The following is an 18,776-nucleotide window of genomic DNA, read 5'->3' on the forward strand; positions in this document are numbered from 1 at the left end:
TGCAATGTATGTGTCTCTTTGTTTTTCCCAAAGCATTCCTGAAAATTTGCTGTGTGAGATGCAGATCCTCAAAACCAGCTTTATTCACAGCTCATTTTTTTTCCAGTAAAGCAACAACTGTGTAGCAGAGAATCAGCATCTTCCTTGGTGTATGCTAGACTCATTCAGAGAAACGTAACCCATGTCTGTAGTAGGGCTTTAATTCTTTTTTCCTTACTTGATTCCACTTGTGAAGCAATGTACTGTCCAGTGCAAGGACATGTGAGCATCTGATGATGCTGCTGCTCAAACTACATTAGTTAATCTTTTCAGCAAAGGACAAGTGACTCAAGTTTTTTGCTATAATCATGCTCCTTTTATTATCAGTGTTTACATTTTTAAGGGCTTAGAGTAGTCCTCTGTGAGCCATCTATCATACTAAGTAGAATGCATCAAAGGTGCTGATGTAGAATCTGTTTTCTCCTGGTAGTGTGTTGCTACTGTAATTTAAAGTTGTGGTTTTTTTTTTCTCCACAAAGTAAGGGAAAATAAATGAAAATATGGAAGTTTTCCCAGTCTGCTACGAAGTGTCCATATACAAATGTAAGGTACAAAAAAATGAGACTGAACAAGGACTGATATTAGGTTGGTGCCGTGTATGTATTATAGGATTGTGCGTTTTCAATAGAAAAGTGGCATAGCCACAGCTTCTTTAAAAATGGCTGTTATGCTTCTTTCCCTGTACTAAATAGAAAATAAACAACATACAGAATTTTTTTTTTGAGTCACCACTTGTCAGATCTGGTTGCTTTGTTAGGACATGTCACAAATGTACAACAGTACTTAGTGTTGCAAATTCTGTTTACACACTACCTTCCTAATATGTATGTTTCTTATGCCCAGCTTCTCTTTTAAGACTTAGAGGAGCCATCATTTTTCAGTCCCATGAATCAGTGTCATGTGCCCAGAGGACTGCTGAACTTTAGTACACTTCTGTGATGAGTTTAAGACTTCACTTCCATTTCAAGTTCAGTCTTCACCAGTTCTTTAGCTACTGACTTTTTTTTTAAGTAAAATTACTATAGATCTTATGGTTTACCTGGCAACTAGTTTGCCACCTGGATATGTCCCTCTGGCAGGCACCATTCAAGTGCACATTGTTTTACAGGTGTTTTTATTTGATGTGCATATTTTATGAAGACATCAGGAAGAACAGCCTTTGCTCCTTTAGCCATTTTCTCCCAGGCTTTCTATTAAAAATACAAGAAATCTTGTCTTTCATTGCTAGCTTCTGAAAACACTAAAATTTGTACTGGAGGTGCAGTAGCTGTTGGAGAAGGTTATAATCTGATGGTGATCAACCACTTTGTACCTCCCTACTGGTCTAAAGACGAAATAGAAGAGTGGAGGAGATATTGTCTTTTCCTTTTTTTCTTTGTGATCTCTTGCTGAGCGTTGTCTTACAGCAAAGAACGTCTCAGTCCTTTCCTTTGGACCTCCCAGTTTTCACTAGATTGGGGTATGGTACTTCTTTCATGCAATGAAGAACGATTGCACGTTTTCCCCACAAAACATCTCATATTTTAGATTCTTTCAGGTACAAATAAATGTAGCAGAAATCTGTTTTGGTCAGTCAAAAAGTGGAAAGTGAAGCCAATTGATAGTGGTATTTTTTCTTACTGAAGGAACACTACCTACTTCAGTACACCATTTTGTACAATATTACTGCTTACATCCTAGTTTTCTGCTTTGATAATAAAAAATCAATTGTCTGCAATTTGAACCTGACAGGCTGTGTTTGATGTGGACAAGAAGAAAGGGTTGACCCTTGTGGAAATCTGGGAAGGACTGACAGTGGATGATATCAAGAAATGCACTGGCTGTGACTTCACAGTAAGTAATGTTACAACCGAATATAGTTAGTCTGGTTCCAGAACAAATATTCTCCACCAATATTCATCATATGAAGACTTACAGATGCAGTAAGTTGCCTCCTTTTAGGTGAGGGCTCAGTAGATTGCCTGTGGGATTTACAATGAAAATAAGAAGACAATTTAGGGCTAATCTAGTATGATTATATTGGAAGCATTAAAATCTAGAAAAAACAGAAGAGATGGAGAAATGACTAAAAGGACAATATGGAAAGGAAACTTTTATGATGCTTTGAAGAGGGGAGCTGACTCATGTCTGAGAGATGGATGGATATTTATATTTCCACTGTATAAACTTGTTTACCTAACTATCTGTTGCTAAGTTTTCATGCTCTCTTTAGGTGGGGTTGTGAATCTTTTCAGCAGGGATGACTACACATGTCCACTCATGTATTACTAGTGATAATCAATTAAATGCTCTGCTGTTGATATATTTGTTTTTTCTCTTCCACTGCCTTGTACAAGTGAAACTTGTACTCTCTGTTAATCGAGAAAACCACTGCCTTTTGACCTTCACATTCATTCTTAAATCTCACTCAATGCTAACACAAAACTGGCTTACTAATGAAAAGCTGTAGTGCTCTACATTGTAACTGATTGCATATGTGTGGTTGATAACAAACAATAGTTTCTTGACAGTCTTCTCCTACATGCATGTTAATGTATTTTTTTCTTCCGTGTTGTGAGGTTTTTCAGGGTGGGTCAGCCCTCCTTTGGCAAGGACAGCAAGTATGACCATATACAGTTTTTGCTGTAGAAGTAGTTGGGGAATATTTGTTAATGAAGTGTAATACCTTTCCTCTTCACAGAGTTTTGTGGTAGTGCTAGGGTATGTAACTGAAAGACTGCAGAGCAGTTAGTATGTGAAAGAGTTTGTTATTAAGGCTTCTAGCATACCATTGGCAGTAAGTAAAACTTCCTTTAGCAATGAGCCCGTGGAACTTTATTCATTTCCTGTGTCCAAAGGGAGCATTTCTGGTAACTAAATATGATACTGTATGTTTTTGTTATGGATTTTTAAATATTTTAAATAAAGAGCTGTTCAGTTCTGAAAATACATTTGTTTATCTGAGAAAAATTGTTTGGTTAAAGATGAGTGACCTGCAACTGCAGAGTGCAGGAAACTGCTACAAAATGACTTTGCTCCATTATTAATTTTCCATGTAACATTTTATGGAAGTCATTATTATTTTTTAATTTACAGTGGAAGCAACCTTCCATATTCAGCAATTCTGTGTGCAAAAGAAATTATTCATTCAGCTTCTCACTGTGATTTAGGAAAAAATGATCAATTTTTTAAAACTTCACTAATGTCAGGACTTATTTTTCTTTGGCTGATCAGCCTCTCAAATAGCTAGCATCCAAAACTAAAACATAAAAATGACCTTGTAGGTTTGTATCTATTATAGTCAGTCACAAAAAAATTGTTCTATTATATCTAATTTGGGGATTAACTTCTTGATGAATTTGAAGAGGCCATGTTTAACGAGCGTTTAAACAGACTGAAACTGCAGGAAAGGACTTCATTGTTAGAAGACACCAATGACTACATGTTCCAATCCTGCTTGTTTGGAAGGAGTTGTTTTCTTTTTGGTTCATTTGACTGATATATGTGTATTTAATTGATTGTGTGTTACCCAAAGTAAAGTCCAGCAGCCTGTGTTCAAGGCAACAAAAGCAGATGCAACAAAGAATTGAGAGAAAGAGGTGATAAACTTAAAATGGTGGGCTATGAGATTGAACTTTGCAGCAACATGGTGCCTATGATAGGGCCAAACTATTAGGACCAAATAAAAGATTAGCACCATCCACTACCCTTTATTGCTTTCCTGTAAATTTTAAATCTTCAGGAAAGCCTGAAGTTAGCAATTGATGAGAAGTCTAGGTCCCTGGGGTCAGGAAGGGACTCTTCATAGCCACCATCTCCTTGTTCTCCTGAAGACGAACTCCAGGGCAGCCTGCTTTGTATGGTGGCCGTGGTCAGGCATGAAAACACGAGCTGTGAGCATGAAAAATGTAGATGCTGCTTGATTTATGCACTTTCATATGCTTACCTTGAAAGCATGCACCTTGCGTAGAAGCTTGCAAAGCATTTTCTGCACTGACCTCTGGCCAAGGTGTGTGTGTGTGGGTCAGTGTTACGTACTGATCGGCATTTCCAAAGGTGCTTGAAATCTCTATAGTGCTGCAGATGGAAAGCATGAACTACAATGATTTATTTATTAAAGCTGTGGCATGGAAGAGCACTAGCTCTTCCTTTCATTTTATTTTTTTTCCCCTTCTAAAGAAAGTTTCCAGGACACAGTGACCCAGTCCTGCTCTCATTGAAATCCTTAGCAAAACTTCCACTAACATCTCTGACAGCGAAATGCAGTCACCGTTGTATACTATTGGACCCTTGTTGGCCTGATTTTCATAAACAGCAAACACCTACAGCTCCTTCACTTAGTTTCGGAGCTCAGAAAATACAGGTTTGACCATGGTAACAGGCAGAAAGCAGCATCCTTGGTCTTTTTTTCCACATTTCAAGATTCTGCCTGAGGCTTCCTTGCAAGAGTAATAGTTGTACTTGTGATTATTTATGTTCACCTAGTGAGATATCTTGTTTATATCGGTGACAGAAACTTTAGTGATACTGTATTGCTACAGTAAAAGTAAACCCACATGTTTTGCTAGTTTGAAACAGAATTAATGGGTCGAAAATGAGGAGCTGACTCTTTTCTAGTGTTTTTTTTTGAGTGGATGCAGTGAAGGATCTGAAGTAAAACAAATGTCTCTCTATGTTCATTACAAGTGAGATCCTAAGGGGTGGCTGTACCTTTATAATATAACTATCCCCGGGCAGGCTACTCTTTTTGGAAATGAGAGCTTTATACCCTCTATGGCTTTCTTTGAGACATGCTGACTATACAGTACCATTTTTACTGCCTGCTTACTTACTTGGAAAAACATCTCCTAAAGAACATCTGCAACGACAACATGTCAAAGAAAATGTAATTTAGAGTCAACAATCTTCATTATAGACTAAAATCATATAAAAAAGTAAACAATTCACCCTCAATTTTACTGTGCTCTGAAGATAAAATGTTGGCTTATCTTGCATGCTTAAATCAAATCTGCTGCTGCCTAGCGTATAGATCACCTTGTCAGGTAATCTGTTTGGGCTTGTACTGCCTTATGCCGTTGATGAGGCCATGAGAGAACAGACTGAGAACCATACTTTTGGAGATGTATTTCATTATAAAAATAATCAGGATAAGTCTGTCCGGGTGAAAATTCTCCCTCACTCCTCTCTGGTTGGTTGGTTGGGTTTTTTGTTTGTTTGTTTGTTTGTTTTTAATCTAAAAGCTCAGCTTTACAAAATTATCTTAAAAGATAACATGGAGTTTAGGAAAAGCATCTGCCATAGAAACATTAGGTAGTTAAATAGCAACTGACTAATGTATATTTAAAAATAAATTGACTGTCCACATTCAAGACAGCAAGTACAGAATAATAGAGGATATGGCTTTATTTTCTGGAAGTACTTCTTTCTTTGGGGAGACAGGCTGTTGCAGGGTTAAGTCAGTTTTTAAATGGGTCTTGTGTTTTTTGCTGCTCAATCACACCCACTACAAAATTCACATTAGGAACAGAGTTTTGTACAAAAGCTCATCTTGGAATTGTGACTTGTTTTTATCCACAATTTCAAATAATTAGGAGTTATTAATGAATAAGCAACTTTTAACAAATATACTCACACTGTTCATTTGTTTTAGAGAGGCTGTTTTTACATTTCTGAACAGTAGCTTGCTTTTACACACCTGATAAGGTCATTGGCAGTCATTAGGACTCAGCATCCTTCAGAATCAGGCCTTGAAAGAACTGCTTGCTATAAAAAACCATAATGAAATAAGCATAGAGCTGTTTATGTAGGTGAAAAGGGTATTTTGGAGTTAGAAATCAGAAAGTGAACAAGCTTGAATTGCAGGGACTCCCGCAGGTTGTGTGTCCTACGAGTTTGGAGGCCGTGTGCATGGCTGTGCAGGAAAATTACTCCCAGCAGCAGTTGTTCAACACCAGCTTGTTCAACACTAGCAAAGTATTTTGAAGCTTCCAAGAGACACTGTTCTTCCTGTGAGTGAAATAATACTAAGAATGTGTTGCTCAGGAGGTACTGTAAGAAAGTAGCGAGTCTGTGGCTGTGTACTGCAAAATAACTTTCATTAAGCACAGTCAACCCTTATCAAATGCTGTGCTGTTATCACGGGGTGATACTGAATTTGCTGGCTCTGCTGGGGTTTAATGCAGTGGACTCAGGGGGCTTTCTGCATTTCAAACTTGATTACTCCTTGTTTTCCAAGCACAAACTGTCGCTTTTGTTACATTAACATTTTTCTGCTTATTTAATCACATTTTATTTAGAGCAAACAGTTGTATTTGGGTCCAGTTCTCAGTGTTGCTGGGCTCTGGCCACCTCTGTTATCTTCAGCAGGTGTTGTGGCACTTCAGCACTCATGGGAATCAGACCCTTTCTGAAACAGATAGTGGTGCACACAAATGACAGCTGTTAGCATCAAATGTGCAGACATTACATTTAATGTAATATGCTCATTCAAATGTAAAATGCTTGAGGTTTTGATGGCACCAAAACCTATGGCACCAGAAAAACAATAATCTCCTCCAGTAATTGCCTTCTGTCATTATTTGACAGAATATAGATTTTAATGGTGCTATCTTTGTCCTCCAGTTTTTGCCTTTGCTTCAATGGAACCACCCCTGAGTGAAGCAAAAATAGTCCCAAATTAAGTGAGGCACATAGGCACTTGGAGTCAGAAATGTTGAAACATTTCTGGAACTAGTCCAGGAATGCTGGTGCACTCAGGGAGTTTTTCCTGTAGCTCCTCCACACAAGTACCTATTACATCTATTTACTATCATAGTTCACACACAACTTTGAAAAATCAATGAACAGTTTCCATCCACTGAAAACATTTCATTAGCATTCGATACAGTAAACACATTCTTCATGAACTAAGCTTTCCTTGGTGGCTATTCTCATAAGTTTATAAATGATGATATATAGTGGCTGGAGGAAGGATAATGTAGAAATCTAACTGGTACAGAGAATGCAGCCCTGTATCTCTAGAAGAAAGAGACTTTAATGCTTGGAAAAGCCCTTATGTGTTGTTCTTTCATGAGTTAGCTTGTTCAGCACTGTTAAATGAAAAAAATGGGATAAGGAGGTAGAAGAAATGCAGTATGTAGTGGGACACGTTAATCAACAGGGAGCCAGATTATTTGTAGAACTGTTTTTCCTCCTGAAGAAGTAAGATCACATGAGTTATTTTTGATCTTCATCCTGGGGCAACTATTTAAGTAGAACTGGGAACAGGAGATACTGAAAGAAGCTTGGATCTTCTGTGGAGAACTTTTACTCGGGATATTTGCTGCAGTCAGGGTTCAACCAAATGTTCACCATTGCTACTCTTTGACATCTTCTCTGTATTGTTCCCATTTACATCTTATTTTCTCATCTGCTTTACTGTTCAGGTTTACTTTTGTTTATTTTTGGTCTTCTGGATACTTTAAAATATCACTAATTGATTTTTACAAGGATATGGAGTTAAAACAATAGAATACATGTGTCGTCACACAAAAATGAATGTGAATGGAAAAAAGCAAATTAAAAAAAACCCAACATTAAAATTAGAAGTATTGAACTATGTAATCATCGAACAAATGAAAAGAATGTGAATGGAAGATGGCAAATAAAAAAAAAAGTTAAATTAGAATTATTGAATTATATCATCATCATCAAACAAGTTGTCAAATCAAATGTTTACATATCCCATAGGTGCAGTATGTGTGTAATATACCTATGCATTTAATTGTATATCCCCTGCTAATATGCATGTTCCAATACTCAGTTGACTGCTTCTGAACAGACTCAGCATTCACAGGCAGCATTGTACCTCCTGGTGGGTGGGGAAGAAAAGCAGAATGAACTTGGCTAATTGAGCGAAGAAGGGAAATCATAAGTTAAAGATTCCTTGGCATGCTTGGTTTAATACCGCAGTGATGATTTGATCATGTATTGAATATAATCTGTTTTGTTGCCTCTGCATCATTCCATGTATTGATGTGTCAATGCAGGTGGATTAGAAGGTGATGGCTGAAGCTGCTGCCCTCCTGCAGCTCTCCTATTTCTGTTCATGGCAGGTGCAGCCCCACTGTACACCAGATATGACCATTTCTGGACCAGTGCATTAACTAAGGATGGCCTGTTTTTGAGATTTGTTTATGCACTATCCTATACACTGTTTAATTGAGGAGCTGCTTCACCTGAGTTCGGCTTTCCCTTCTTATGGCATCAGAAGCCATCTGAGAAAACCACGCAGTTATCAGGGGCAAACACAGGTTCAGCTGTCCAAGTTCAATCTGCTTGCATTCTTAAATCAATAACCCAACTCAAAATAAATCAAGTTTAGAGGCTGAATACTACCACCACACATATCTTGTATTCCTGCATCAGAAAATATAGTTGTGGGAGTGTTTATCTCTGAAATACTACAAAAATATCAGTTTAAATAAATACAGTGTCTCTAGTCTTCAGTGGCACATAGTTGATAGAGATGGAAGTGAATGGTGGGTTGTATTGGTAGATCTGGATGCCAACAGTTGTGTTTTTTCCCTCCTTTTTGCTAGGTTTCGCCAAAACTGACACCAATGAGGCAGATTTAAATGTGGAATACAGACTCAGCTTAATGCCAGAAGGCTCCTTTCCAAGTGGGAGCTCAGTGAAGAGAAATCGATGACTGTTTTGCAATTTTACTTCTCTCTCTCTCTCTTTTTTTTTTTTTAAATTTTTTTAGAGGCTTTGTGAATTGTTTCCAGATAGTTAAACTCAGGCTGTGACTATCAGCCTAAATTGTATTTTACTTTCATAACATTACTGATCTTAATGGAAAGTTGAATTTATTCCCTAAGTTTTGCATAACATTATACTAAAATATTAATGGACATTGTCAAAAAATTCCCTGTAATCTCTCTGCCAAATACTACATATTTTACACAGATTCAGAAGATGACCATGCAAAATGTATGATGGCCTCTGCTTTTCCTGATGTCATTAACCTTAAAAATCACTCCATTGCTCTGGAACAACGGCACTTAGCATGTCCATTCTCCCATAAAGGTGAGGGCTTTCTTTTATAGCAAAATGTCTATAGCAAATGTATACAGCTTTAGAGAGACATTAGGAATATAGACTTCCCTGTTCCTGAACCTTTTAATGACTCTGAGACAAAACTGTTCATACCAGTGGAAATAACTGGGCCCTTAGCCCTGAATGTACCTGTTTCCACAATGTACATCTGTTGGCAATGAGAAGCCTACATCTTCCAAACTCCAACTCTGACCACTTCTATTTGAATCATACAGACTAGGATGGGGCTAGTGTGAAGGGGGAATATTAAGAAGTCTCTGTCCCCATGCAGACAACAGATAGCTGCACAGGTGCCCGCATGAACCACTCTTACTCTCCAGATATAATCCTGCACTCCAGCCCCCATTCAAAGGCAAAAAAAATTATTTCTGGAGTAAGATCTGTCCTTCCAGCATTACATAGAGAAACACAGGAATAGAATGGTGTGAGCACTTGGAAGATTCTTCTGAAGGGAATACAGTTATTTAGGGTAAAAGCTGTAAGTTTGCACTGCTTGCTGATCAAGACATTGGCAAAAAGTAATGAGTTTGGAACCCAAACTCATGATAACCAGAATGAACACCATGAAAGAATCAAAATACAAAGTAGTTATCTCATACTGGTTCTATTTGATAAAGATCTTCCTTTCCCAGATATTAATTACAAATTGACTGTTATTTTTGCAAATAGGTAATACGCAACGTTGGATCTCACATCTCAAATTATCACATCTTTATTATACAAAGCATGAATTGACTGGAAATCCACATTAAAATACAGTGTTCTCTCCAAGTGTAGTGGTTTCTGTCATTCATATAAATAGGAACATGTAAAACACTTAAAATAATTCCAGGCATAATATTTGATATCAGGACTGGAGTAGATTAAGTGACTGAAAAATATGTAAAATCTAGATGCACAAATAAACATGTATATGCCTGTCATACACATGATAAGCAGTGTGTGGATATGGTATATAAAGGGCATTCCAATACTAAATGGATGAGGTATTCACCATAGTGGAAGGAATGTAGCACATTTCTGGGGAACCAGACAGGAAAATCCTGGAATATTTCATTCCTGTACTAGTCTTTGCATTGCATTTTTCCTTTCTAAAAAAAAAATGCTTCTTATTCATGGGACAGTTTTAGAAGTTGTCTTGATCCACACATGGGGTTTGGGTTTTATAGCAGTAAAACTGCTTTAATTAGAGAGATTATTTTATTTTAGTTGCACTTTCTTTAAATAATTATTTGATAATCTCTTGTCAATACCAGAATAAATTAGCCTTTATTCCCACAAAGGAATACACAAAATGCCTTTGTAAGCACCTTTCAGCTAGTACAAAAGTACTCCCATAACACTAAATTGTATGGGTGCTAATGGGTGGTAGACCACTGCACAGCTGATATGTGTAGGCAAGAGCTGATGCTGAGCCCAAGTACAAAGACTAATGCTAATTTAGTGATTAAACATATACAAGTGATTTAGTTGACAGGTAATTTGCATGCAAGACGTGAAACTGCATTGATCGAAGGGCTCCAAAAGATCTTAACCCAGGATTAGCACAAGTTAGTTTTTACCTAGCTTCATTTTCACCTGTTTTTTCTCTTTAGGTGTATTCCCTATGTTATTCAGTCATTCCAAACAAGTAACTTTTTTAGATAAGTTTGTCAATTTTTATTGCTGTGCAGGTGGAATGAAGTTCTGCTCACAGAGGTTTTGCAGATTAAAAGGCTCTATATAATAAAAAAGTGACTCCATTTTAGCTTAGTACGAAACAGTTTTGGTTTTGGATAGAGGCATCTTTCCCAATCCATAAAGACACTTTGGTGGCAATTCTGACTGTTTTTCTGCTTGTACATAGCAGAAGTTGCCTGTCTTTGCCTTCAGGACCAAGGATGGGTGAAGAGCTTCTCTGAGGGGATGGTGTGATCCATAAAGGCATCTTGTTCATCATCACTCAAAGCTCTCATACAGAGTACCCAGAATGGGCTCTGTTTTTATGGAGGACTCCAAAAGCTATTGTACAGGGGTAGAGAGTTACTATTGAATCATCCAGAGGAAAAAAAAAAAATCTGGAGAAATCTTAAAGAAATCTATAAATGAAATGTTGATCTGTTGCAATTACCCATGCTAAATTAGTAGTAGGATTGATTAGTTAATTACGGGGAACATTTATTGACATATATGAACTAATGGATAAGTGTCTGAGGGCAGCATCAGGTGTATGCTGTTTCTGCCATAGAACTATGCTTTGCTGACATACGCACAGAACCAATTGTTGTCATTAACAGATGGCTGTAAAAAGACTAATGACCTGATAACATCTGAAATAATGTTCAGCATCTTGGTTTCTGAAGTGAAGAATTAGGAGCCAAGAACTCCTGAGTTTCAGCATTTCCAGTCCTCCATTTACTGCCTTGAAAACTGTCATCTGTGCTCTCTGCCTCTTTTCCTGTTGCTGGAAAAGGAAAAGTTGTGAGGAATAACCAGCCAAGGTCTCTGCAATGGGCTATTTTTTCCTCTTTAGCTTGGAGATCACAAGTGATCAAGAGTGTGGAAGCGTACTTGAGGACTGTCAGACATGCTGGATATTTGAGTTCTGTGTCTTCTCTTATTTGTATCAGTGTTAATGTAAGAGAGCAGAAGTCAATGTGGTGCTGAAAACTGGGGATAAAGGAGAACAGGCTTTCTCCACATACAACAGTGGTGCAAATACCTGTGTGTCACACTTGAATTTTTTTTATCTTGGGGATAATATATTGTGGTAGAATGTTGGTATTGTTATGAAAACGTCTTGTATCCGCACAAGCTAATTGCAGCAAGCTGTGACTCCACTTTTTTAATTGATTTGTAAAGTAGGATTAGAAGTTAAAAGCACTCCGACATATTTTCCTCTCTGTGGATGCAAGTGTGGTTCATAGGTACGATACACTCTGAGCAATAGTTGTGGTGATCAGTGTTACAGGGATGAGAACTTCTCGTTCCTTTTCCATGGTTGATGGTTTATTGGGACATCACTGAGATCAGTGCTCAACAGCACTTCACAAGAAAAGGACAGTTGATAATCTTTGTCCTGAAGAAGATAATGATTCTACTGTATTATCTATCACATTGGTCTTATTTCACTTTACATTTCATTGAATTTTATCCCTGAAAAAGCAAAATAATGAAATGCTATAGAAAATGTATTTGTACTGTAAGCTTTGCAAACTAAACTTCAAAGTCTTTCTGTGCATTTGCAGAACAATCAATAAAATCAAGATTAAAAATCCTAAGATTCATCTATTACCATTTTTCATAGTGTTCTGACATTAGGAGCAGTACAAGATTTGTTCATGCTCATACCAACCTGTCACACTTCAGCACGTGCAGAAATCTCAAGGTCTTTGTGAAGGCAGTGGGATTTGATAAACAGAAATAATGAAGCTCAAAACCCAGTTAACAGCTGGATTCTCCACGTTCTCTCTTCTGACTGATGTCTCTGTTGGGTCAATCTGAAACATAATTATCACATTCATTTTCATGATGAATTCTGTTTCAATCAGGTCAAATAATTGACTACATATGTAGTCCTTAGATGAGTGGGTTTTTACCTGTTATTTAAAACTGCTGTAGAAATGATAGCATTTGAGATGTTGATCATTGGTGTTAGTGTGTTGGCTGTACTCTAAAAATAGTACTAGATGACACATGAAGACAAATTCCACTAACCACCTTGTGAATGATAATGTAGATGATTGCAAAGTGAGGAAAGCACTTTTCTGTGGATAGCTGGGTCATCCTTCCCTACATGTCATGAGGTGATAAATAAATATGCCACAGTACCATTTTGTCTTCAGTATGATAGGAAAGCAGGTTGATAAATGTGAAGAAAAATGTTTAGGCTTAGAAGAAAACCTTGATGATTTGCTCTGAAACAAAACTTTTCAGTAATTCATATGCATGGTCAAAATCCAATAGCCTGTCTCTCTTGTGGAGGAGCGGATCTAAGGTAAGTGCCAAAACCACGGAGATAATATGCCAGTCTTGCAGCTCTGAAGTTCACTCATACGAATGTAGAAGGTAAAGTTTACCTCTCACAAGAGTTAAAAGAAAACAGATGGTTACACAAGTATCTGAGCAGTATCTTGTGTATCTTCTTTTCCCTGTTTTACAATATCCCGTCATTTCTTTGATGTGCTGCACTACTCTGAGCCCTGCTTCTACCTGGATCCATCTGCCACTACAAACCATGGTCTTAGCTCTGAATATACCTATACCGCTGTGTCTGTGGCAGTTTTTAATGCAACATCTTCGGAGGACATCTTGTAGGGGGGAAGGAATTCCTTTCCTGATTGTGTTTACATAACATCACATCTTGAGGTTCCAGCAAAGGTGAAAGAAGCTACTGCATTTGTGTTGCAGGAACTTGCTGTGCGTTGTTCACATACATGTACATATTTAGGAGAAGTGAGAATATGGAAGAAATTCCTGCCAAAGGGTTCTCCATCTGCCTCCCATGGTACTTATATCTGTTGTATTTATTACTGTAATGGCTGCAAAAACAAGAACATTACTTATTTGTGGGAGCAGTAGCACTTATGACTAGAATTTCTATTTGAAGCTGTCCTCTGAGCATGCAATCCAGAGAAAAAACTGTTCAGTTTCTGTGAAGCAGTGACAGATGCTTAGACTGCAGCTGCTGCAAAGCTTTTGGGCATTGCCACTGCTGCTGTTGCACAGGGTGAGAAGTGCTGCCCTCAGTGCAGAGCAAATCATCGTATTTGTTCATAAACCTGTGCCTGTATAAGATTCACAAGCTGGTGCCCTCTGCCCATCTGCTGAAGGGTCTCCTCAAGTATGTAGGGTTGTGCATATTTTCAATACAGGAGTGGCATCGCTACAGCTCCTTTAAAAAAAAAAAAACAAATGGCTGTGATGCTTCTTTCCCTGTATTAGCTCAGCAAGAAGAGTGTGATGGTTTGGTTCCTAACTCTGCTCAAGAAAATCAAAAGCACATCTCACCAATCCCAGGAAAGCACCAGACCCATCACACTGCAGGGTGAGCTGGGTAGTACGGTTGCTTTGTGGTAAAACGGCTCGCTTTGCAGAAAGGATTGCCAGGGCTACTGGGCTGTGAACAGAGAAGTCAAGAAGGAGCAGGAGATGGTCATCTAGCACATAAGTCATTCACCCAGTGGTGGCAAGGCCTGAATTATGCTTTGGAGAATGGGTTTTGATTTATTAGCACAGACTTAAAACTGTGTAAGCAACTCACTTCCCCTCCTTTCTGGCTCCCCTGTGTGCAGGCACCCACATGTGTTAAGCCAGATGTTTCTGGTAAAGCTCAGAAGAGAACAGGGAGGCACCTACAGAACTGTCACCTCAGCACAGTACAGAGGGAGATTTCACCTTTTAAGATTAGAGTGCCTAAATTAATCAAATTCTCCCATAGGCACCTCTCTCAATTTTATTTATCAGATAAATTCCTAAGTATTACCTTTTATTCTGTCAGCTGAAAAGTACATCATACCTAAGTAGAAAAGGAACATGAAGACTTTTGTAAATGCAAGGAAAACATCTTAGAAGAACCACAAAAACTTCAGCTGAGAGGAGAATTAGTTCGCATAAACTGAGCAAAAACAATGTGGAAAACAAACCTCTGTGTTACCTGCCCCACCCCCCCCCCCATAAAGGCAAGCCACAGAAGAACATTGGCACCACCCACAGAAAGTGTATGGTAATTCTAGGATAAATTAAGTCTCGTCTCTTCAGGCAGTGAGAAAGGCCAGGTTGGATGGGGCATTGAGCTACCTGATCTAGTTGAAGATGTCCCTGCCCATAGTGCAGGGTTAGACTAGATGATCTTTAAGGTCCTTTCCAACCAAAATCATTCTATGATTCTATGATTAAAAGACTATAAATTGCAGGGGGTACTGGTCCCTCTGGTTGCTCTCAGCCAAAACGCGGCAGCGATGGATGGTGTGGGCAGAGAGGGTGCTGGGGAATGGTGTTACAGAGCTACCACTGAGCCTCAGCACGTCTGGGTTGCCGGCCTGTTTCTAATGCACTGCTGCTAGTCATGCACCTCCTGCTGTGAAAAACAAACAAACAAATATATATATATATGTATATATATGCATGGTATGTTCTCCCTGTTTTTAATTTCATTTCCACTTGTAGATGACATGGATGCTTGTGTTTGAAAAATGAAAATAATGCTCTCCTGTGAAGTGGATGCATCTTAGCAAAGGAGGTTGTAGCAAGGTGGGTGTCAGTCTCTTTTTGCAAGTAACAAACAATAGTATGAGATGAAATAGCTGCATCAGGGGAGGTTTAGATTGAATATTAGAAAAAAAACTTACTCACTGAGAGGGTTGTCAAGCACTGGAACAGGCTGCCCAGAGAAGTGGTTGAGTCACCATCCCTGGACATATTCAAAAGACATGTAGATGTGGTGCTTAGGGACTTGGTTTAGTGGGACTTGGCAGTGTTAGATTTATGGTGGGACTCGATCTAACAGGTCTTTTCCAACCTAAAAGTTCTATGATTCTGTGAACAGCCAGTGGGTGGCTTAGCCTGAGCCCTGGCCATACTCCTGGCTGCAATTCCTGCCAGGGGGAGGAGGCTTGGACACAGCTCTCCTCTGATCCTCGATGCTCATTGTATGGGCTGTACTTTGAGCAGCGAGGGACAGGGCTGTACCACCACATCTATCTGCCTTGGCTGAAAATGGCTCAGGACTTCTTTGGAGCAAAAGGCAGGCCTGAGATCTGGAGCTGAAATGGCACAAAAAGATTTCTCTCTCCCATGCGGCAGAACCAGGGATAAACAAACAACAAACCAACAACAAAAAAACCCACAAACAAAATAAGCCAGCTGCATAAATCTACTAGCTATAAAACTGAAGGATGGTGAAATTAGTCAGCAACAGCATATCTGTGTTCTCATTAAGAGCAATTCAGCATTTTTAGGACATGTTAACTGCTGCAGTGAGGAGAAGAGGCTGCAGATCAATATAAAATAAACCACAGCCTTGCAAAACTCCATTTATATTTTCCAAAGTACTTGCCCTCAGTCATGCAGGAAAGTAATTCTTGGTATGGCAGTGGGTCAATAGTGGGTCAAAGAAAATGTGACAGACCAGTTTGGATGTGGAGTTGCAAAACGCATCTAATCTGAAAAAAATTTCCATATGTTAACAAGAACAAAAACCTACAGGTAATCTATATTGTCATAGAGAAACTGAGAAATGGTGAGTACTACTGACGGTTTTGCTTCAAAAGTGGGAGAGGTCACAGCTAGTAATTAATTATCCAAATCACCACCGCTGTATGCCTCTACATAACCAGCAGTTTGACCCTTTGTAAAACAATCCCTCTGGGAACGTATCAACCTGAGTGCTTGTTTCTGCGTGGATTTTAATTGCCCAGCAGATTATTTCCATGGTGGAGCTGAAATGGGTAGAGGGACCAGGGAGCAGTGAATGTAATCTGGGTGCAGCAGATGGGCAGGCAGCCCCACATGTCGCATCGTGGCACCACAGGTCCTGGCGCAGCCAGCGCACCCCTGGAGGTCACTGCACCTGGCTACTGACTCAGATGGGATTCTCTTTTGGGTGACCTCTACAAGCACATGTTTAGTTTAAGCATGTCTTCAAATCTAAATAGATTTAAGCATTTGCCTGGGGACCTCCGGGAGTATGGGGTTTAGAGGCGAAGGCTGGAGGAAGACAGATGACAGGTGTCCTGACCTGAAAGGGCTTTTCTGGCTCCAGCAGAGTGTGGACCGGCAGGACCTACCTGCGGCCAGTGTGTTTGTCTGCAGCCTGCGCAGGAGAGACGTGACAGCCCTCCTCATGACAGAGCAAGTGACAGTGGGTGGCGGGGTTGGGAGGTGTTGTGCAATGCCACTGCTTGTGCAACATCTACCCTGTGCTGCTAGTCCCACCACAAAATCTGATCAACTCTGTGCGGAGCTGCATGTAAAGGGGCGGCGCTTCAGTCTGTTTTGCCGAGATTTTGTGTCTTTTCCCTGAGATGCTGAGTGCTGAACCCTGGCTTGGATGGGGCACCTCTGAAGGCTTTTGTACGCAGAACTGTTTTTCTAACATGGCACATTTTGGCACTAGTTGATGATTTTACCTCAAAGGCAGACCAGTTCTTTGTATGAGACACTCCTATGCATAGATAGGGCAGACATATTAAGGGGATGGAGGTTTCCCAGCACAGTTTTAGTTAGTTAAGCATTAAATACTAAAGATATATTAATATAGCGAGATTATAGCCTGAGGATCCCAGTATTACTACTGCTAGGTGAGGACTCTCACCATTGAGTCACAGTAAGTGTTTTAAGCCGGTGGCTTTCAAGTATTGGAATGGCTTGCACTAAAATCCATAAATAAGCTAATAATAATATAATCTAACAGCTATATTTAACTTGAGAGGTTTGTAAAAATCTAGTAAAGAAAGAGTGCAGGTGGAGGAGTGGGGCTTTCCCATGACTTTCTTGCCATTTGGCAGTCAAAACTTCATACATTTTCAGGGTGCTTCACAGTTTCAGAGGGCTTGAGCAAATCAAACCCAGCAGCAGGCATTCATCTGCATAATTACTGGGGGCCAGGTAAGAGTAAACAAACTCTAATTCCACCACACTTATTTGCAGGTGAAGCTCTCAATAGTGAAAATTAATATATCTGAGTCTCACTAGTTACATTGAACTATTAAGGAGGAAAATGCAAAAAATATAACTTGGTTTCCTGAATAAACCAGCACCATTGTCTCTGCTGGTGAATGTGCTGGTTACTGGTGTTATAGCAGGAGGAGTTGGTGCCACTGTGTGATTCCCCTGGTGAGTGTTGGGGGGGACTGCAAAAATTGCTGGAAATGGTGCACTTGGCACATCCTTGCTCACAGAGGGGTAATATCCAAATGTCACGAAATGACAGAAGAAAAGGTCAATTCTTAGCTGGTTTCTGCCACGAGAGCCCAGGACCACAGAGAAGGAAAGCTGCTATGTCCTCTTAGGTGAATTGAACTGGCAGTCTAAAATGAGCATCAGTTCCTGTCCAGAGTGTGGTTCAGTGGTGGACATGGGGATGAGGTTTTGCTACTGCCCCTGGCTGTGACGCTGTTGGTGGGAGGGAGCCAACCCACTCCCTCCAGCACCTTTCTGCTGGTTTTGTTGCCATTACTATTTTTTAAGGTATTGCAAACCAGTGGAGGTATTAACCATGAAATGGAGCTGTGGCAGAGATATTATTCAAAGCAGAGGGCTCTTATTTCTGTTCAAGTGGTTCAAAGTAAGCAGATATATTTGCTAATCCCAGTAAACAAAAAAATCTCTGCATCTGAGAACCATCTCCAGAAAGCGTGAGCAGAGTTAGCTCTCCCACACTGTTCCCCTGCAGTTTTTCTTCCCTCTCAGTCATGTACATGTACAATATTTGTTTTTCACCATTTGCCCTGTGTGGGGAAAGTTACTATCCACAGATACTAACAGGATAGTCTCAGCATCCTCAACAGGGCTGCATCTGTATAAGTGTAAAATAAAGGGGGAGAGGATGGTGGTCAAATGTTTTAGAGTGATACTAAATGGAATGAGGCTAGAAATGCTGCAGTTTAAGGGAAATTTAAAATCTCTTTGGCCAGGTCACTGTCTTGCTACCAGTCCTGGGAAACGGAACCAGTAGTGTT

General features: G+C 39.5%; 1 protein-coding gene across 2 annotated transcripts in view; it reads left to right on the forward strand.

Moving 5' to 3' along the window:
• Window positions 1-18,776, forward strand: part of LOC136114746 (large ribosomal subunit protein eL37) — a 354,179-nt gene that overhangs the window by 76,288 nt on the left and 259,115 nt on the right. Inside the window, exons 16-17 of one of the 2 annotated variants that reach the window (XM_065860265.2) lie at window positions 1,771-1,872; window positions 8,598-12,377. The exons of the other annotated variant lie outside the window; for it this stretch is intronic. Coding sequence (XP_065716337.1) covers window positions 1,771-1,872; window positions 8,598-8,633 — 138 coding nt within the window. The 3' untranslated portion in view covers window positions 8,634-12,377. Of the gene's footprint in view, window positions 1-1,770; window positions 1,873-8,597; window positions 12,378-18,776 lie in introns of those variants that run through there. 2 annotated transcript variants of the gene reach the window in all.

This window comes from Patagioenas fasciata, chromosome Z (genome assembly GCF_037038585.1).
Source record: "Patagioenas fasciata isolate bPatFas1 chromosome Z, bPatFas1.hap1, whole genome shotgun sequence".
NCBI classification, from domain to species: Eukaryota; Metazoa; Chordata; class Aves; order Columbiformes; family Columbidae; genus Patagioenas; species Patagioenas fasciata.